The sequence below is a fragment of the Pseudophryne corroboree genome, chromosome 4 (genome assembly GCF_028390025.1).
Source record: "Pseudophryne corroboree isolate aPseCor3 chromosome 4, aPseCor3.hap2, whole genome shotgun sequence".
Classification (NCBI taxonomy): domain Eukaryota; kingdom Metazoa; phylum Chordata; class Amphibia; order Anura; family Myobatrachidae; genus Pseudophryne; species Pseudophryne corroboree.
The window spans coordinates 78,047,191-78,069,930 of NC_086447.1; the positions used below are offsets into that span (position 1 = coordinate 78,047,191).

Consider the following 22,740-nt stretch of genomic DNA (forward strand, 5'->3'; position numbering starts at 1 on the left):
GCCCAGGAGGTGCATGCAGTGACTTGTGAATTTTTGGGAGGTGATAATATGTGGGAATAACTGGGTGTGTAATAAATAAGAAAAAATACTCAGACTTGGATATCGCCCCCTCATCTAGCGCCACATCCAGGAACTCTTTTAGTTCTTTCTGATATCTGGAGGTGGGGTCAGATTCAAGTGTTTTATAGAACAATGTACTATTCAATTGTCTATAAGCCTCCTTCAAATAATCCTCAGTGTTTTGTACCACCGTCCCCCCGCCTTTATCTGCAACCCTAATAGTAAGTGATTTATCTTTAGTTAGACTATTCATGGCCCTTCTCTCTTGGGAATGTAAATTATCTCGCTTTTTCATTAATGTCTTTGAATTTTGACATAGTGATCTCATGTCATTTAAAGTTATATTAAAAAAGGTCTCAATTCCCCCACTAAGTTGATTAGTGGGATAGAATTCTGATTTCTTTTTAAAGGGGCCTTTCTTATTCTTATCAGCCTCATACAAAGGTATCTCACTAGTCTGATTGTTGTTTTCTTGTTTTAATTCAATAAGAATATTTAAAGGCAATAAATCCGCATCATCCAAAATTATAGGATATCCCTCTTCGCCTTGTTTTTTCAAACATTTAGTAGCGAAGTAGCGTTTTCTACATAAATCTCGAGTATATCGATTAAGCTCTACATAGAGTCCGAATAAATCAGGTTTTTGTGATGGTGCGAATTTAAGACCCTTAGCAATTAGTGCCTTTTCACTTTCACTAAGTACACGTGAAGAAAGATTAAATAGACCTTTATTTCTTAGTTTTTCCTTGCGCTTTTTGATAGATTCCCTTCTTCCTCCTCTTCTTCCTCTGTATCTAGCTCTTTTCTTTTGGGAGAATTGGTTTGTAAGACCTGATATCTGTTCTTGTTTTTCCATATTGGATACAGTCTCTGATCTAAAAAAGATGTGGAAGTATCTTCCATATGTGGTTCGGTGTTCCTAGGAGTTGTTTTTGGTCTAGCTCCTTGTGGTCAACCTAGATTCATAACAAAATATAATGCTTGTTCAAAAGAGATCAAACGTATTATTCAGAAGAATTATCCTATTTTAAAAACTGATAAGATCCTATCAAAAGAATTAATAGATAAACCACTAGTTATCTTTAAAAAGGCTTCGAGTTTGAAAAACTTTTTGGCACCTAGTCACTATGAATCTATAAAAAATGGTCCTAATAACAAAAGTACATGGCTACAGAAGCTCCATACGGAAAAGGGGAACTATAGATGCAGAAAACTAGGATGCTCCACATGTAGCACTATGTTAGATAAAAGCACAACCATTACATCCTATTCAAATGGGACCACGTTTGATATACAACAACATATTAACTGCCGTACCACATATGTTATATATGTAATTACGTGTGTATGTGGCATACAATACATAGGCCGTACGACTAGAATGTTACACATTAGATGTCTAGAACATAAAAACAATATAAGACGGGGGGTTAGTACACACAGTTTAGTGCGACATGTGACGTATAAACATCATAGTAATGTTTCAGGGATCAGGATACAAGGAGTGGAACATGTTAAAAGTACAACAAGAGGGGGGGATAGATTCAATCTTCTATGTAAACGCGAAGCGTTTTGGATCTTCTCCCTGGGTACATTGTTTCCGAATGGTTTGAATGATTCAATTGAGATGAATAATATATAGGACATCTCAATGAGCAATATGACATATGACTGCATAATGTATAAAGAAAGAGACCCCTGGGGAACATTGTTGGGTCTATACTCTCTGAAGGATTAAAAATAAAAATAACATTTAAGAGCATGAGAGAGAGAGTGCTATATATATACACACACACACAAAAAATGTGGGAAAGCTAAAATGAATATATGGTATGTGTATATATAGATCAAAATTATAAAGGGCTTATACTATAAATATCTGAGGGATTTATTAATCATATAAGACTATGTTATTGTATGATAAGCCTGATCCTCTTCCGAATAATATGTTTAGTGACAATTATGTTTATATAAAGATTTTTATATGTATTATTAAATCAAATTATTACATCTATATGAGATACGAAATACAATCGTGTTAAGAAAGTGTGTATATATTCGAGATATTTCTTAGAATCAAGTTACGTCTGGTTTTGATAATTCTAGTAAGTATAATTAATATATAAAATAAATATCTAATGAATATGAAATAAATTGAAAATCTTTTTTCCTGTGCTCTGAGGGTGATTCGAACCCGGGTCTGCCTGGTTGCAGGTAGAGGCCTCAGCCTCTTGAGCCACACAGCTGCACATTATTTTGAGTTATAAGAAAGTATAGTTATCATCTAAAAAGATTTAAAATGAAAATTAACTCCTATGTCTCTTGTGCAAATAAATAAATGAATAATACGGAATATATACTATAAACGAAATGGTTCTCTGTATTTGTATAATGAATATAAGTAGGTTGTTGCCTTATGTTATAGTTTATTATAGTTTTTAATGTGTGAACTAATGAGAGATGATAACACAGGTTTAGAAGATCAACACACCTGTAAAAGTTTAATTAATTAATGCTCTCCATTGATTGGGTACCTGGTATTTAAATACGGACAATCTAATGCACCTCAATACCTTCTGATGAAACCGTGAGATTGGAAGCACGGAGAAACGCGTTAAGGATCCATTTTAAACACCGGCAGGCTGTCCAGAATCCCTCTATGCCAGAGAACACTTTGGAAGAATCATTTAAAACCAACTTTGAAAGTGTGCACCCTTCCCCCGTGGACGCTGCTGTTACCGCCGCTCCCGCCGGAGAACTTCGGTACTAACCGTTTAAGATCTAGCCGCACTGAGGCTTCAACGTACGGCTGTGGTGAGCAATAATCATTGGCGGTGGGGTGAGAAAGGGGACACTAGCTGCTGTGCGGCAGGCACATTGTGAACATTTGCAGTTCCTACAAAGTATATTGTTCTGGCTAGTGGATACAAAGTAACAACGGATATCACTTTAAAATAACCAGCTTTTCACCGGGGAGTTACAAAAATAGCACTTTGTGTGCTTAAAGAAAATCCTTATTGGAGCTCCAGCGGTATATGGTTATCTGGACGGTAATAGTCACAGTTTCTGGACTTCTTTGCACTGCAGATTTGGTGTGTTTTAAGGTTTTATTATGTCATGCATTATTAAGAAAATTGAATACTAAATAAAAAATATTTACAATTTTTAATCAAATAGATTATATATATGCGCTTCCTTGTAATATACATATTCTTATATGGTATATGGTTTTAGTGCATTCTGTATCTCTCTGACATGCAGCGTTATAGACTGCCGCCACTAACCCATCTAGGATAAGTAGACTCCGTAGTATTTTTCCGAAAAATCTATATATACTGTAGATACACATATCCGCTAAGTGATACTTTTGCTATAAAGCTAAGTGTTTGGAACAGTCAGCAATCTGAATAGTGTGAGAACATGATAGTTGTGTTTGTATTTAGTGTTTCGTCTGTTATTTTGGAAACAGGAAAAGTCCAAAATGAGATTGATAAAGTTATTGGTACATCAGCGCCTCAGGCCACTCATCGTAAGGAAATGCCCTATACTGACGCTGTTATTCACGAGATCCAAAGATATGGAAATATAGTTCCAGCAAATCTCCCACATGCTACTACTCAGGACGTCACATTCCGAGGGTATTTTATCCCAAAGGTAAGATACAATTTTATCGTACGTCCCATCATTGTAGGTAATGCTTTCTTTTAGGCTAATGTATGTATTTATTATCAATAATTAATTCATATAACATTATTACCAACATTTTTAAATAATTTTCACACTATATTAAAGGCATTGCAATGTAATGATTACAACTGAAAAAAGATACAGTACTTGAATATATTATTTTTAATGCTCAGATACTTTATATTTTCCTTCCACTTACCTACAGTATAAGTATTTGCTTAGACAATCCTTTATTAAACATATAGGCCCTCATTCCGAGTTGTTCGCTTGTTCTTTTTCATCGCATCGCAGCGATTTTCCGCAAACTGAGCATGCGCAATGTTCGCACTGCGGCTGCGCCAAGTAAATTTGCTAAGAAGTTTGGTATTTTACTCACGACATTACGAGGTTTTTTCTTCGTTCTGGTGATCGTTGTGTGATTGACAGGAAGTGGGTGTTTCTGGGCGGAAACTGGCCGTTTTCAGGGAATGTGTGAAAAAACGCTGGTGTTTCTGGGAAAAACGCGGGAGTGGCTGGAGAAACGGGGGATTGTCTGGGCGAACGCTGGGTGTGTTTGTGACGTCAAACCAGGAACGAAACTGACTGAACTGATCGCACTGGAAGAGTAAGTGTCGAGCTACTCAGAAACTGCTAAGAAATGTATATTCGCAATTTTGAGAATCTTTCGTTCGCAATTCTGCTAAGCTAAGATTCACTCCCAGTAGGTGGCGGCTTAGCGTGTGCAATGCTGCTAAAAGCAGCTTGCGAGCGAACAACTCGGAATGAGGGCCATAATTTGCTACATACTATACGGGAAACATCTACTATGCATATAATAATGCACTAATGATGTATTTCATAAGCGTAATAAAACAGACATACTGTATGTGTGAAACCAATACCCGTGTAAAGTGAGGGGATAAATATAACATGCTATATGTAATGGTTTAGCAGGCAATGTTCCGATGAGCTTTCGCAAGGATGATCATTCATGGTAACAACAAGCAAAGCAGGAAATATTGAAATAAGATTAATACAACGGTAGTGAAAACTGTTACCGGTCACAGTCAGCCATATGTGTTGTGCTACTTAAGTGTTTATTAAGTACCCATACCACTTAATTTTACATATTGGATGGGTTATATGACTCTGAGAGATTCCAGAGGATATTCTGTAAGTGTTTGCGCAGTTTCTGGAAATTTTTGTGCTTGATAAGTCCTGCCTAAGGTGAAATCTCACCTAGCAGTCGATGCTAGGTGATTGTTCTGACAACCTGTCCTTATGCATCCCATGAACATTGAAAGGACATAAGTTTCTGACCTCCAGTTCTTGTTTGATTACGCTCCTGCCTAAGTGCCACTTATTCAAATGTTTTAACTTTTTTAGGGGACATACATAATTCCACTGCTGACGTCAGTGCTGTATGACAAGGATCACTTTGAAAAACCGGAAGTTTTTTACCCAGAACATTTTCTGGACGCCGGCGGCAATTTTGTGAAGAATGAAGCGTTCATGCCTTTCTCAGCTGGTGAGTCACATCTGATATTCTGCCTTAGAGTAGTTATATAAAAAGACACAAAGGTCCTGATTTACGTTATCCAGGAAAAGACAAAAGAGGACGATTACAAATTAAAAATATCACAATTCGGAGAGTAGCTGTGATCTGCAAGTGTTAGACTAATACAATTGGGTAGAACAGTGTACGGGATTATTGCAGCACTTGATGTGGTAGAACTGTGCATGCGCAGCTCCTGCTCTGCATATGTGCAGAACACGTCCTGCAAGATCGCACACAGTGCCACCAAGCCACAACATGATTGGAGTGCTGCAGCCGCTTGGGGACAGGGTAAAGGCGGCGTTGCCTGCATTTCCAGAAAACAAGAGTATGTTCTCCATATTTTTAATATGCCAGTATCTGAGCCTTCCAATTCATATTTACTGGCCTTGCAAGTGCCCAGGAAGTGGCCATTCTGGGTAAGCTTAGGCTTACTTAGCTGGCCAATGTTACCGCCATCATGACTGAATTAGAAGCCCAGAATTAGAAGCTACATTCTACATTCTTGCTACAACTTCTCAAAAATTAGCATGCAGTGTCCCTTTCTAGTGTTCTGTGCTCCACCAGCAACACAGGTATAGATCAAACATAAGTAATAAATCATCAATAATTCTGACATTTTATAATCAGAAACATACAGTACACTTTACTACAGTTCCATAGATAATGGGGCAGCAAGGTAAGCAAAAGCTCACCCTAGCATAAAACCTGTCCCCAGTGGTGCCCCAGCATCTGTTATGGGACTGACAGAAAACTACCACACAGACAGAAGTAGGGGGTAGGAACGGAGTGGAGGCAGGGATATACAGCACAGGCTACAGGCCTTCCCCTGACTTCTGCCCTCACCTGGGAGGTACTATAAGAGGGAGGGGGGGAGGGGCTGCTGCAGTGTTAAGGCCATATTAAGGTTTGTGAGGGCTCTTATGGAACCCATATTAAAATAATTATATTACATGAAAAGAAGTCAGAGAAGTCAATAGTATATATTGAATAAAGATGCACAGCACTCCAACATTTGTAGAAAAACACTAATGTGTTTATCAGGCTTAAATCATAGTCAAAGATATCAGCAACATTTTGGCCATAGCTTTGCCCTTTATTAAGCCTTAAAGGCTACACACACACACACACACACACACACACACACACACACACACACACACACACACACACACATATATGTATATATTATCCTTTATTTATATGTTGCGACAAAGGTTCCGCTGCGCCAAATTACATAATCACATTACAAGACAAAGCAAGAGTAAAACGACAACAGCTCTAGAGTCTTAACAGCTCTGAAGAGCAGGGCAAAGTGATGTCAGCTGCCATCTTTACAGAAGTCACCATGTACAATTGCCTCAGGCACTGCAGTGCCCTACTCCTGGCTAGTGATTGGTTGGCTGTCCCACGTGGGCCTGCTGTGATTGGATGGAGAGCAACACCTGAGCCAAGTACTAGTGCTCAGTGCTGCCTGAATTGCTTAGGGCATGCGTGCCATAATCCCAGAAATTCCTGGATTGGAGGCACCAATTCTGGGAATCAATTCTTGTCCTTTTTGGGTCAAAATCCAGGGATCCCGCCATTCCCGGGATTGGCCCTCCTATTTTTTTTAGCCACTAGAGTCCAGTCCTTCTAAATTGGGGGATGAGGTTCAACAGGCACATGGGAAATCTACCACTTTCAGACCATCGTCTAGAGAGACCAGGACGTCGTGGTACCAGCATGCGTAACAATCAACTCTGCAGGAAATTACCCTCTGTGTGGAACTGGAGCCTGTCTGAATGCTGAAGTGATGAGAAAGAATCATTTCCTTTTAGTTAACATAGCAGTAAAGAGGTTGTCATACAATTGTAAGTCACCCAGCACTGCCAATGTGGTATCCGTGCCGTGAGAGTCACCCAGCACTGCCAATGCGGTATCCATGTTACGAGACACCCTGAGAAGCAGGTCTTTAACACTGGGATAATGCATCCTCATAATAGTGTCCCTTGATGAACGCTCAGGTGTGTTTCCCGCTGTAGGAGACAATGGATTTGGTCCATAAGAAGTTGAGAGGAACGGTAGGCTCACCAGGGGGCAGCTTCTGAAAAACCTCCATAATGAATCCACTATTCGAGGCATGTGCAGATTCGGGAATTTCACAGATTTTAATGTTATTGCTACTGAGCGTCTCTAATACACTGTGAGTGACTGTAAAGGTCCATACACATTAGTGTTTCCCCTCCAGGGCCGGCCGGTCGGCAACCGCCTGTACACACTGATCGATATGATCGCTCAGTGATGTCACGCCTCCACCAGCTGTGCATGCAGCTCCTGGACGACAGTCCAGATCGACACTGCCGACAGCGACGATCGTTGCTGACCCGCGGGGCCGCACATCGGTCGTCACTGGCAGCATACACACTTGTCGATAAAATGAGCGACGCCGCTCAGGGAGGGGGAAAATGAGCGACGTCGCTCAGGGAGGGGGAAAATGAGCCACGTCGCTCAGGGAGGGGGAAAATGAGCCACGTCGCTCATTTTATCGGCAAGTGTGTATGGGCCTTAAATTGCTGTGTGACTAAGGGCTCAATTCAGACCTGATTACAAAATCACACAGCGGATGATTATCGAATGACTGCGCATGCATATGCAACGCAATGCGCAGGCACATCGCCAAACAGCGACAGGATGGTGTGAAAATTTTGATCACTAGGTGAACATAGGCTGATTGACAGGAAGCGGACGTTTGTGGGTGCTAACTGCCCGTTTTCTGGGAGCGTCAGGAAACACGCAGGCGATCCTAAGCGTTTTCTGGGACGGTGTGTGATGTCAGCTCCGACCCCGATCAGCCTGTTCTCATCGCACTGTAGGAGTAAGTCCTGGGCTAAGCACAGACAGGATGTAGTTATGTGACTGGCGGTCTCACAATACCTCCCCCCACATCCCGCCACTTGCTGACTAGTAGGGACTATTCCAACCCAGGAATAGAACCTATGGCGACCGCAGGTCACCACTGAGCCTGCAGTGTCGGCAAAGGCAGCGAGCCCGCAAGGGGCTTGTTGCGCTCACCCATCCCTGCTGGCATTCTGCTGCTGGGATACCGGTGGAGATATGCTGAACGCCGGTCACACATACCCAACCCGCACAGACTGGAAAAATGATTAGATGGTGAGTGAGGTGCGAATGGATTTGCAGATGTCCGCTCTCTGGCGAATTTTCGCAAGGCGTGCACATGCATTCGCACACTTGCAAGGGGCAGGTTTTCACTCTCTATGGGCGGCGGCTATCTTATCGCAGGCTGCTGAAAAAAGGCAGAGGAGCGAACAGGCCTGAATCAGGACATCTGATGCAGTATTTAGTGAAAAAGTGCACACCTCTACCTGTGATGGTGCGTCTACATCATACCAAGCATCTCACGCCACATGACGCACAGATGCTACGTGTATGAGAACACATCTGTGGTTACTGTTGATATTCCCAAATAATAGTCCTAAGGAATAAAAAAGTCCCAGAATTGATGCCATTAATTCCTAAACTGGAAATGCATATGTGCAATCCAATAGAGTAATCACACACAGTGTAGCCACGTTACTAACCACATAACTGTAGTTTCATAAGCTGCTTATACAAGAAAAACTCCTTTTAGAGATCAGTTGCTTTATCACTGAAAAGTTTCCGTTTCACCGCAAATAGGTGCCCACGCTGGTCCGCCGGTTTACATCCCATAGCATGACGGTATGCTGGAGGTGTGCGCTACTTACAAATAAGAAGTTATTGGGACTGAGCAGACATTTAAAAAATTGCAGTTCAACGCTGAAGATATTATAGTATCACCCAAAGCTATTGTCAAAGTTGTTAGTTAACCCAAGAATGAGATAATGGACAATGAAGACTCTGCATCACAGCAACCACCATCTGAGAGAAGACACGTGACAGAGGGGTGATGTATCAAGCAGTGAAAAGAGTGTAAAGGTGACCAGTGGAGAAGTTGCCCTTAGCAACAATGAGCCTAATTAAGAACTTTTTGCACAGCTGCCGATCAGGTCTGAACTGCGCATGCGCGGCTCCGGTACATGCCAGAGAGCTGACGGCCATCTCAGCCTTGCGATAGCCTTTGCCTGATGGACAGGCAGAGGCGGTCGCTGGGCGGGTTGGAGGCGGGCCGACAGCATTTGTCCGCTGTTTTAGGAGCGCAGTCCGGGCAACGCAGGAGTGCCTTGACTGTGCGGGGGGCGGGCCGCTGCGGCTTCGTGACATCACACGCAGCCGCCGCAACCCGAACAGCGACGAGTAGCTCCCTGCCAGCATGCAGGAGCTATGCTGGTAGAGAGCTACTCGTCCAGTACAAAAGCATCGCCGATGTGCGATGCTTTTGTACTTGTGCGGCGGGGCAGAGCCAGACATGCGGGGCAGACTAGCCCTGTGCTGGGCGTCCCCCCGCATTTCTGAGTAACTGATCGTAGCCGATCAAGTCTGAATTAGGCCCCATATGCACACATTTAAGAGATAAATAGTACTGCATAGATTATTAAATCACTTAAGGGGATATTTAATAAACATAATTATCTTAAAATATAAACATAAAGAATCAGGAAAATATGATATTTATGTTTCTGGAGATGGAGAACAGTCTCTTCTCCAGTGGCAGTTGCTGCACATTCCAAAATTCAAATAGTGGAGCCACACCAACTGCCACCTCAAACACTGCCACACATCGCCAGCCAGGACTCACTGGCAGTTGGTCTGGGCAGTGCCAGATTAAGGTCCACATGGGCCTTCAGCTGAATTTTATGAAAGGCCTATTTTATACCCCTGCAGGGGATGCAAAAATGCTGTGGGGGTGTGACTAGTAATGTGGGTGGGGGGGGGGGGGTTGATGTTGTCAGGGTGTGGTCTGCCCAGGGGATATATGACTAGCGCCTACCTTGAAGAATCTCAATCTCCCTCCCTTTTTCGGTTATATCAATAGTGTAACGAGAGAATCTACAAATGAACAAAGGGAATCTACAATACGAATCTACAAATGAACAAACATCTCTTGTTAACGTGACCATAATATGAAAAATGATGCTTAGTAATGACATACAGTGCATCCGGGAAGTATTCACAGCGCTTCATTCTTTCAACATTTTGTTATGTTACAGCCTTATTCTAAAATGTAATTAATTTATTTATTTATTTCCCCTCAAAATTTTGACAATGTAAAAAAAGTTTTTTTGAGATTTTTGCTAATTTATAAAAAATAAAAAAAATTAAGAAATCACATGTACATAAGTATTCACAGCCTTTGCTCAATACTTCTTTGATGTACCTTTGCAGCAATTACAGCCTCAGGTATTTTTGAAGATGATGCCACAAGCTTGGTACAGTGCAGTTTCATCCATTCCTCTTTGCAGCACCTCTCAAGCTCCTTCAGGTTGGATGGAAAGCGTCGGTGCACAGCCATTTTCAGATCTCTCCAGAGATGTACAATGGGATTCAAGTCGGGCTCTGGCTCGGCCACTCAAGGACATTCAGAGAGTTGTCCTGAAGCCACTCCTTTGATATCTTGACTGTGGGCTTTGGGTCGTTGTCCTGCTGAAAGATGAAGCGTCGCCCTATTCTGAGGTCTAGATCGCTCTGGAGCAGGTTTTCATCCAGGGTGTCTCTGTACATTGCTGCATTCATCTTTCCCTATATCCTGACTAGTCTCCCAGTTCCTGGTGCTAAAAAACATCCCCACAGCATGATGCTGCCACCACCATGCTTCACTGTAGGGATGGTATTGGCCTGGTGATGAGCGGTGCCTTGTTTCCTCCAAACATGATGCCTGGCATTCATGCCAAAGAGTTCAATCTTTGTCTCATCAGACCAGAGAATTTTGTTTCTTATGGTCTGAGAGTCCTTCAGGTGCATTTTGGCAAACTCCAGGTGGGCTGCCATGTGCTTTTTTACTAAGGAGTGGCTTCCATCTGGCCACTCTACCATACAGGCCTGATTGGTGGACTGCTGCGGAGATAGTTGTCCTTCTGGATGGTTCACCTCTCTCCACAGAGGAATGCTGTAGCTCTGACAGAGTGACCATAGGGTTCTTGGTCACCTCCCTGATTAGGGCCCTTTCCCCCCTATTGCTCAGTTTAGACAGCCGGCCAGCTCTAGGAAGAGTCCTGGTGGTTCCGAACTTCTTCCCTTTAGAGATGATGGAGGCCACTGTGCTGATTGGGACCTTAAAAAAAGCAGATATTTTTCTGTACCCTTCCCCAGATTTGTGCCTCGAGACAATCCTGTCTCGGAGGTCTGCAGACAATTCCTTTGACTTCATGCTTGGTTTGTGCTCAGCATGCACTGTCAAGTGAGGAACCTTATATAGGCAGGTGTGTGCCTTTACAAATGTCCAATCAACTAAATTTACCATAGATGGACTCCAAATAAGCTGTAGGAACATCTCAAGGATGATCAGTGGAAACAGGATGCACCTGAGCTCAATTTTGAGCATCATGGCAAATGCAGTGAATACTTTATGTACATGTGACTTCTTAGTTTTTTATTGTTAATACATTTTCAAAAATCACAATTTTTTTTTTTGCACATTGGCCCTCATTCCGAGTTGTTCGCTCGGTGAATTTATTCGCATCGCAGCGATTTTCCACTTAGTGCACATGTGCAATGTTCGCACTGCGACTGCGCCAAGTAAATTTGCTATGCAGTTAGGAATTTTACTCACGTTTTTTTCTTCGTTCTGGTGATCGTAATGTGATTGACAGGAAGTGGGTGTTTCTGGGCGGAAACAGGCCGTTTTATGGGTGTGTGCGAAAAAACGCTACCGTTTCTGGGAAAAACACGGGAGTGGCTGAAGAAACGGAGGAGTGTCTGGGCGAACGCTGGGTGTGTTTGTGACGTCAAACCAGGAACGACAAGCACTGAACTGATCGCAGATGAAGAGTAAGTCTGGAGCCACTCTGAAACTGCTAAGAGGTGTGTAATCGCAATTTTGAGAATCTTTCGTTCGCAATTTTGATAAGCTAAGATTCACTCCCAGTAGGCAGCGGCTTAGCGTGTGCAAAGCTGCTAAAAGCAGCTTGCGAGCGAACAACTCGGAATGAGGGCCCATGTCTTTACGGTGTATTCTGTGTAGAGTGTTGAGGGAAAAAAATAATTTATTCCATTTTGGAGTAAGGCTCTAACATAACATTATGTGGAAAAAGTGAAACGCTATGAATACTTCCTGGATGCACCTTAAATATGAAACCTCTCAAAGAAGGAGGTTACAGGTCGTTTAGTGATGTCATGAATGTGAAATCTTTCTATATGTAATTAAAAAAAACACTTTACGTTTTTCATAATAGCTGTACTGAGAAGGTATAGAGAAGGTATATCAGGAATGGTGGATAGAGAAGGTGGGGTTGATGACAGTGTAGCTTGGACAGGGCAGAACAGGGGGAAGACTGAGGTGACCCAGCATATAGTAGTATATGTGTGTACATAACACATAGACATAGGTGCAGGTGGTGCAGCTGCTATGGGCCCAGACCTGAGAGGGGCCCACCTTCCCTGTCAAAATAAATATGTTGTACAGTATACATTTTTTACAAACTTTTACCTTGGGAGCTACAATATATCTATTTATATTGGTCCCCTGGCCCTGCTCATTGTAATGTGGTATAAAATGAACTGGAGGGCATTAAACGGTTAGATAATATAAACTAAAGCACTGTAATATGGCACAATATAAAGTGGAGGCACTACAGTGTGGCATAATATGAACTGTATTATAATTAGTGATGTGCATAGGGTTTTGTGTTTTGGTTTTGGATTCGGTTCCGCGGCCGTGTTATGGATTCGGACGCGTTTTGTCAAAACCTCCCTGAAATTTTTTTGTCGGATTCGGATGTGTTTTGGATTTAGGTGGTTTTTTTTACAAAAAACCCTCAAAAACAGCTTAAATCATAGAATTTGGGGGTCATTTTGATCCCATAGTATTATTAACCTCAATAACCATAATTTACACTCATTTCCAGTCTATTCTGAACACCTCACACCTCTCAATATTATTTTTAGTCCTAAAATTTGCACCGAGGTCGCTGGATGGCTAAGCTAAGCGACCCAAGTGGCCGACACAAACACCTGGCCCATCTAGGAGTGGCACTGCAGTGTCAGGCAGGATAGCACTTAAAAAAAATAGTCCCCAAACAGCACATGATGCAAAGAAAAAAAAGAGGCGCAATGAGGTAGCAGTGTGACTAAGCTAAGCGACCCAAGTGGCCGACACAAACACCTGGCCCATCTAGGAGTGGGTATCCGGACTCCAGGTCGACAGCACAAAGGTCGACACACTTTAGGTCGACGCCAATTGGTCGACACACCTTCGGTCGACGTGGACAAAAGGTCGACATGGTCAAAAGGTCGACATGGAAAAAGGTCGACATGAGTTTTTAACGATTTTTTCTTTTTTTGAACCTTTTCACACTTAACAATCCACGTGGACTACAATTGGAACGGTAAAGTGTGCCGAGCGAAGCGAAGGCACCATGCCCGAAGCATGGCGAGCGAAGCGAGCCATGCGAGGGGACGCGGTGCACTAATTCGGGTTCCCGGTCACTCTACGAAGAAAACGACACCAAAAAACATAAAAAATTCATGTCGACCTTTTCCATGTCGACCGTGTTCCTGTCGACCTTTTGACCATGTCGACCTAAGGTGTGTCGACCAATTGGCGTCGACCTAAAGTGTGTCGACCTTTGTGCTGTCGACCCTGAGTCCCAGACCCCTAGGAGTGGCACTGCAGTGTCAGACAGGATGGCAGATTTAAAAAATAGCCCCCAAACAGCACATGATGCAAAGAAAAATTAAAGAAAAAAGAGGTGCAAGATGGAATTGTCCTTGGGCCCTCCCACCCACCCTTATGTTGTATAAACAGGACATGCACACTTTAACGAACCCATCATTTCAGCGACAGGGTCTGCCACACGACTGTGACTGAAATGACTGATTGGTTTGGGCCCCCACCAAAAAAGAAGCAATCAATCTCTCCTTGCACAAACTGGCTCTACAGAGGAAAATATCCACCTCCTCCTCATCGTCCGGTTCCTCACCCCTTTCACTGTGTAAATCCCCCTCCTCACAGATTATTAATTCGTCCCCACTGGAATCCACCATCTCAGGTCCCTGTGTACTTTCTGGAGGCAATTGCTGCTGGTGAATGTCTCCATGGAGAAATTGATTATAATTCATTTTGATGAACATCACCTTCTCCACATTTTCTGGAAGTAACCTTTTACGTCGATTGCTGACAAGGTGAGCGGCTGCACTAAACACTCTTTCAGAGTACACACTGGATGGGGGGCAATTTTGGTAAAATAATGCCAGTTTCTGCAAGGGCCTCCAAATTGCCTTTTTTTCCTGCCAGTATATGTACGGACTGTCTGACGTGCCTACTTGGATGTGGTCACTCACATAATCCTCCACCATTCTTTCAATGGTGACAGAATCATATGCAGTGACAGTAGACGACATGTCAGTAATCGTTGGCAGGTCCTTCAGTCCGGACCAGATGTCAGCACTCGCTCCAGACTGCCCTCCATCACCGCCAGCGGGTGGGCTCTGAATTCTTAGCTTTTTCCTCGCAGCCCCAGTTGCGGGAGAATGTGAAGGAGGAGCTGTTGACGGGTCACGTTCCGCTTGACTTGACAATTTTCTCACCAGCAGGTCTTTGAACCTCTGCAGACTTGTGTCTGCCGGAAAGAGAGATACAACGTAGGTTTTAAATCTAGGATCGAGCACGGTGGCCAAAATGTAGTGCTCTGATTTAACAGATTGACCACCCGTGAATCCTGGTTAAGCGAATTAAGGGCTCCATCAACAAGTCCCACATGCCTAGTGGAATCGCTCTGTTTTAGCTCCTCCTTCAATGTCTCCAGCTTCTTCTGCAAAAGCCTGATGAGGGGAATGACCTGACTCAGGCTGGCAGTGTCTGAACTGACTTCAAGTGTGGTAAGTTCAAAAGGTTGCAGAACCTTGCACAACGTTGAAATCATTCTCCACTGCGCTTGAGTCAGGTGCATTCCCCCTCCTTTGCCTATATCGTAGGGAGATGTATAGGCTTGAAAGGCCTTTTGCTGCTCCTCCATCCTCTGAAGAATATAGAGGGTTGAATTCCACCTCGTTACCACCTCTTGCTTCACATGATGGCAGGGCAGGTTCAGGACTGTTTGCTGGTGCTCCAGTCTTCGGCACGCGGTGGCTGAATGCCGAAAGTGGTTCGCAATTCTGCAGGCCACCAACAGCATCTCTTGCACGCCCCTGTTGTTTTTTAAATAATTCTGCACCACCAAATTCAATGTATGTGCAAAACATGGGACGTGCTGGAATTTGCCCAGATGTAATGCACGCACAATATTGGTGGCGTTGTCCGATGTCACAAATCCCCAGGAGAGTCCAATTGGGGTAAGCCATTCTGCGATGATGTTCCTCAGTTTCCGTAAGAGGTTGTCAGCTGTGTGCCTCTTCTGGAAAGCGGTGATACAAAGCGTAGCCTGCCTAGGAACGAGTTGGCGTTTGCGAGATGCTGCTACTGGTGCCGCCGCTGCTGTTCTTGCTGCGGGAGGCAATACATCTACCCAGTGGGCTGTCACAGTAATATAGTCCTGAGTCTGCCCTGCCCCACTTGTCCACATGTCCGTGGTTAAGTGGACATTGGGTACAACTGCATTTTTTTATGACACTGGTGACTCTTTTTCTGACGTCTGTGTACATTTTCGGTATCGCCTGCCTAGAGAAATGGAACCTAGATGGTATTTGGTACCGGGGACACAATACCTCAATCAAGTCTCTAGTTGCCTCTGAATTAACGGTGGATTCTGGAAACACGTTTCTCACCACCCAGGCTGCCAAGGCCTGAGTTATCCGCTTTGCAGCAGGATGACTGCTGTGATATTTCATCTTCCTCGCAAAGGACTGATGGACAGTCAATTGCTTACATCCCTCTGGGATGACGATCGACTCCCAGCAGCAACAACAGGAGTGCCAGTAGCAGTAGGCGTTACACTTAAGGATGCATCGGAGGAATCCCAGGCAGGAGAGGACTCGTCAGACTTGACAGTGACATGGCCTGCAGGACTATTGGCTTTCCTGTGTAAGGAGGAAATTGACACTGAGGGAGTTGGTGGTGTGGTTTGCAGGAGCTTGGTTACAAGAGGAAGGGATTTAGTGGTCAGTCGACTGCTTCCGCTGTCATCCAAAGTTTTTGAACTTGTCACTGAGGTCTGATGAATGCTGTCCAGGCGACGTATAAGGGAGGATGTTCCTAGGTGGTTAACGTCCTTACCCCTACTTATTACAGCTTGACAAAGGCAACACACGGCTTAACACCAGTTCTCCGCATTTCGGTTGAAATAATTCCACACCGAAGAGGTGATTTTTTTTGTATTTTGACCAGGCATGTCAATGGCCAAATTCGTCCCACGGACAACAGGTGTCTTGCCGGGTGCCTGACTTAAACAAACCACCTCACCATCAGAATCCTCCTTATCAATTTCCTCCCCAGCGCCAGCAACACCCATATCCACATCCTGGTGTACTTCAACAGTGACATCTTCAATTTGACTATCAGGCACTGGACTGTGGGTGCTCCTTCCAGCACTTGCAGGGGGCGTGCAAATGGTGGAAGGCGCAACCTCTTCCCGTCCAGTGTTGGGAAGGTCAGGCATCGCAACCGACACAATTGGACTCTCCTTGGGGATTTGTGATTTAGAAGAATGCACAGTTCTTTGCTGTGCTCTTGCCATCTTAACTCTTTTAAGATGCACCGCATATGCATGCGCAGAAGTGCCGTTTCTTTGGCATCATCACTGCGCAGTGAACATTTTCATCCAGCGATCAACTTGGATTGACCCCCACTGTGCACATACAGCCCTTCAATGTGACATAATGGGAATTAGAGCACTACTGTGGTTCATAAAATAAACTAGGGTACTATTATCAGGCATTAAATTAACAGGATGGGGCCCTTCAAAATGTTGCCAATGGGGCCCATTAAGTTCTGGCAACGCCCCTGCACATAGATACATACATAGAGATAGATAGTTAGTTATATAGATAGATAGATAGATAGATAGATAGATAGATAGATAGATAGATAGATAGATAGATAGATAGACAGACAAACCTGAATTGCTCATCTCTAATACATAGCTACATTATAATGTATTGGGGGAGCTCCTGGGGGATGGTGCATGGAAATGCACCATCTTATGGAGATGTTATAGTAGAGTCACTGAAGTGGTAGCGGAACACCAGGGAAGGGCTTGCACCAATACTAGCATAAAGTTACACATGCTACAGCAGCAAAAGATGCACATGCAGACGTGCCTGATTCCGACTCAGGCCCAATTATTATACACTGCTACAATAATTAAAGGGAACACTTAAACAACACAATGTAACTCCAAGTCAATCACACTTCTGTGAAATCAAACTGTCCACTTAGGAAGCAACACTGATTGACAATCAATTTCACATGCTGTTGTGCAAATGGAATAGACAACAGGTGGAAATTATAGGCAATTAGCAAGACACCCCCAGGAGTTGTTCTGCAGGTGGTGACCACAGACCACTTCTCAGCTCCTATGCTTTCTGGCTGATGTTTTGGTCACTTTTGAAAGCTGGTTTCACTCTAGTGGTAGCATGAGACGGAGTCTACAACCCACACAAGCGGCTCAGGTAGGGCAGCTCATCCAGGACGGCACATCAATGTGAGCTGTGGCAAGAAGGTTTGCTGTGTCTGTCAGCGTAGTGTCCAGAGCATGGAGGCGCTAGCAGGAGACAGGCCAGTACATCAGGAGATGTGGAGGAGGCCGTAGGAGGGCAACAACCCAGTTGCAGGACCGCTACCTCCGCCTTTGTGCAAGGAGGAACAGGAAGAGCACTGCAATGTGCATGTGTCTACTCAAACGATCAGAAATAAACTCTATGAGGGTGGTATGAGGGCCCAACGCCCACAGGTGGGGGTTGTGCTTACAGCCCAACACTGTGCAGGACGTTTGGCATTTGCCAGAGAACACCAAGATTGGCAAATTCGCCACTGGCGCCCTGTGCTCTTCACAGATGAAAGCAGGTTCTCACTGAGCACATGTGAAAGACGTGACAGAGTCTGGAGACGCCAAGGAGAATGTTCTGTTGCCTGCAACATCCTCCAGCTTGACCGGTTTGGCAGTGGGTCAGTAATGGTGTGGGCTGGCATTTCTTTGGGGGGCCGCACAGCCCTCCATGTGCTCGCCAGAGGTAGCCTGACTGCCATTAGGTACCGAGATGAGATCCTCAGACCCCTTGTGAGACCATATGCTGGTGCGGTTGGCCATGGGTTCCTAATGTAAGACAATGCTGGAGCTCATGTGGCTGGAGTGTGTCAGCAGTTCCTGCAAGACGAAGGCATTGATGCTATGGACTGGCCCGCCCGTTCCCCAGACCTGAATCAAATTGAGCACATCTGGGGCATCATGTCTTGCTCCATCCACCAACACCACGTTGCACCACAGACTGTCCAGGAGTCGGTGGATGCTTTAGTCCAGGTCTGGGAGGAGATCCCTCAGGAGACCATCCGCCACCTCATCAGGAGCATGCCCAGGTGTTGTAGGGAGGTCATACAGGCACGTGGAGGCTACACGCACTACTGAGCCTCATTTTGACTTGTTTTAAGGACATTACATCAAAGTTGGATCAGCCTGTAGTGTGTTTTTCCACTTTAATTTTGAGTGTGACTCAAAATTCAGACCTCCATGGGTTAATAAATTTGATTTCCATTGATAATTTTTGTGTGATTTTGTTGTCAGCACATTCAACTATGTAAAGAACAAAGTATTTTATAAGAATATTTCATTAATTCAGATCTAGGATGTGTTATTTCAGTGTTCCCTTTATTTTTTTGAGCAGTGTATATATATATATATATATATATATACATATATATATATTAATAGTGCTAAAATGTATAAATCAAAATGAGAGGACTATGGTGGTCATTCCGAGTTGTTCGCTCGTTGACGATTTTCGCTATGCTGCGATTTGCTGCTAAATGTGCATGCGCATGGTACGCAGCGCGCATGCGCTTAATTATTTAACTTTAAGTTTTGCTGTTGTTCGTGCAGCGCTTTTCATTCGCACTGCTGATCGGTGAGTGATTGACAGGAAAGGGGCGTTTCTGGGTGGTAACTGAGTGTTTTCCGGTAGTGTGCTAAAAAACGCAGGCGTGCCAGGTAAAAACGCAGTAGTGGCTGGAGAAACGGGGGAGTGGCTGGCCGAACACAGGGCGTGATTGTGACGTCAAACCAGGAACTAAACGTACTGAGCTGATTGCAATCTAGGAGTAGGTCTGGAGCCACTCAGAAACTGCAAGGAATTATTTAGTAGCAGTTCTGCTAATCTTTCGTTCGCTATTCTGCTAAACTAAGATACACTCCCAGAGGGCGGCATCCTAGCGTGTGCAATGCTGCTAAAAGCAGCTAGCGAGCGAACAACTCGGAATGAGGACCTATCTGTATATTATATTCTTTTTTTTGGGGGGGGGGGGGCGCTCTTTGGCTTTTATTGAGGGGGGTTGGCAATACATAAAAAAGGCCCACCAACAGTATATTATAAAATACTACAGGCAACACACTAGGTTTGCTCCCTCCCCCTAAACAAACAGTATTTACTATACACAAGCATTTTCTATATCCAGCCCTTACATGTACTGTGGGGTTTTTATTTCCCCGCAGCCATCCGCTGCCAACGGCTAGAGGTGGATGCCTTTTCTCCTGCTCCTTGCACTGGTGATGCCATGGCTGTGCCGATCTCTCACACAGATGATGTGAAGAGACTGAAAAGAGTAAACGCCTGATGCCTCTGCAGCTGCTGACTTACCGCCAGCTACTGGAGGGGGGGGGGGGGGGAGATGTGGCAGAAACCTATAGGCTGTAGCGCAAAGCAGCATGCTAGTATAATCTGCAGTGTGTCATGGGCTGACAGAGATTGGCCACAGTCACAGGCAGGCAGGAAAACACATTGGCCCCACATTCCCTCCTCCCGCGGCCTGCTCTTTATCACACTGACACCCTACCTCCCTCCGCAGCCTGCTCTCTATCACACTGACACACTCCCACTCCGCCCCCCCCCCCCCCCCCCTGGCCTGCTCTCTATCACATTGACACATTCCCTCCTACTGCGGCCTGCTCTCTATCACACTGACACACTACCTCCCCCTTTGGCCTGCTCTCTATCACACTGACACACTCCCACTCCGCCGCCCCACCCCCGCCTGGCCTGCTCTCTATCACATTGACACATTCCCTCCTACTGCGGCCTGCTCTCTATCACACTGACACACTACCTCCCCCTTTGTCCTGCTCTCTATCACACTGACACACTCCGACTCCGCACCCCCCCCCCCCTGGCCTGCTCTCTATCACATTGACACATTCCCTCCTACTGCGGCCTGCTCTCTATCACCCTGACACACTACCTACCCCTTTGGCCTGCTCTCTATCACACTGACACACTCCCTCCACCCGTGACCTGCTTTCTATCATACTGACACACTCCCTCCAACTGCTGCCTGCACTCTATCACACTCACACACTCCGCCCTTACTTCGGCCTGCTCTCTACCACACTGACACACTCCCTGCCCCCACTGCCTAAGCTCTGTCACACTGACACACTCCCTTTCACTGCTGCCTGCTCTTTATCACACTGACACACTCCCTGCCCCCACTGCCTTTGCTCTATCAGACTCACACTCTCCCCCTGCGACCTGCACTGTATCATACTCACACACTCCCTGCCCCCGCGCCCTGCTCTCTATCACACTGACACACTGACACACTGCCTGCCCCTGCGGCCTGCTCTCTAAAACACTGACAAACTCCCTCCACCAGCGGCCTGCTCTCTATCACAATGACACACTCCCTCCCCCCGCGGCCTGCTCTCTATCACACTGACACACTCCCTCCCTCCGCGGCCTGCTCTCTATCACACTGACACACTCCCTCCCCCCAGGGCCTGCTCTCTATCACACTGACACACTCCCTCTCCCCCATGGCCTGCTCTCTATCACACTGACATATTCCTTCCTCCCGCGGCCTGCTCTCCATCACACTGACACACTCCCTCCCCCCACGGCCTGCTCTCTATCACACTGATACACTACCTCCCCCTGCGGCCTGTCCACTATCACACTCCCTCCCCCCATTGCCTGTTCACTATTGCACTGACACACTCCATACCCCCACTGCCTGTGCTCTATCAGATTCACACCCTCCCTCCCACCACGGCCTGCTCTCTATCACACTGATACACTCCCTGCCCCCACTGCTTGTGCTCTATAAGACTCACACACTCCCACCCACCGCGGTCTGCTCTCTATCACACTGATACACTCCCTGCCCCCACTGCTTGTGCTCTATAAGACTCACACACTCCCACCCACCGCGGTCTGCTCTCTGTCACACTGACACACTCCCTTCCACCGTGACCTGCTCTATATCTATACTTGCCTACCTGACCCTCTCCATGAGGGAGAAAATGCTCTGTTCCTGGACTTTCCTGGTAATGTATGATTGCCATCACCTGTGGTGAAACACCTTTCTTATCAATTACCTAGCTCACCACAGGTGATGGCAATCATACATTACCAGGAAAGTCCAGGAACAGAGCATTTTCTCCCTCATGGAGAGGGTCAGGTACGCAAGTATGTCTATATCACACTGACACACTCCCTGCCCCCACTGTCTTTGCTCTATCACAGTGGTTCTCAAACTCGGTCCTCAGGACCCCACACAGTGCATGTTTTGCAGGTAACCCAGCAAGAGCACAGGTGTATTAATTACTCACTGACACATTTTAAAAGGTCCACAGGTGGAGCTAATTATTTCACTTGTGATTCTGTGAGGAGACCTGCAAAACATGCACCGTGTGGGGTCCTGAGGACCAAGTTTGAGAACCTGTGCTCTATGAGACTCACACTCTCCCCCTGCCCCTGCGACCTGCACTGTATCATACTCACACACTCCCTGCCCCCGCGTCCTGCTCTCTATCAAACTGACACATTGCCTCCCCCCCGACCTGCTCTCTATCACACTGACACACTCCCTTCCCCGCGGCCTGTTCTCTATCACATTGACACACTCTCTCCCCCCGCGGCCTGCTCTCTATCACACTGACACACAACCTCCCCCTGCGGCCTGTGCACTATCACACTCCCTCCCCGCGTGGCCTGTGCACTATCACACTGACACACTCCATGCCCCCACTGCCTGTGCTCTATCAGACTCACACCCTCCCTCCCACTGCGGCCTGCTCTCTATCACACTGATACACTCCCTGCCCCCACTGCCTGTGCTCTATAAGACTCACACACTCCCACCCATTGCGTTCTGCTCTCTATCGCACTGACACACTCCCTGTCCCCACTGCCTGTGCCCAGAGCCGGCCCTAACCAATATGATGCACTAGGCAAGATTTTGG

The 22,740-nt window shown here is 45.5% G+C and overlaps 1 protein-coding gene across 1 annotated transcript in view; it reads left to right on the forward strand.

The window, feature by feature from the left end:
* The window catches only part of LOC134908925 (cytochrome P450 2C5-like), a 127,389-nt gene that overhangs the window by 80,403 nt on the left and 24,246 nt on the right, over positions 1-22,740 (forward strand). Inside the window, exons 7-8 of the mRNA XM_063915179.1 lie at positions 3,530-3,714; positions 5,113-5,254. Of these exons, the coding sequence (XP_063771249.1) occupies positions 3,530-3,714; positions 5,113-5,254 (327 nt within the window). The remainder of the gene's footprint in view (positions 1-3,529; positions 3,715-5,112; positions 5,255-22,740) is intronic.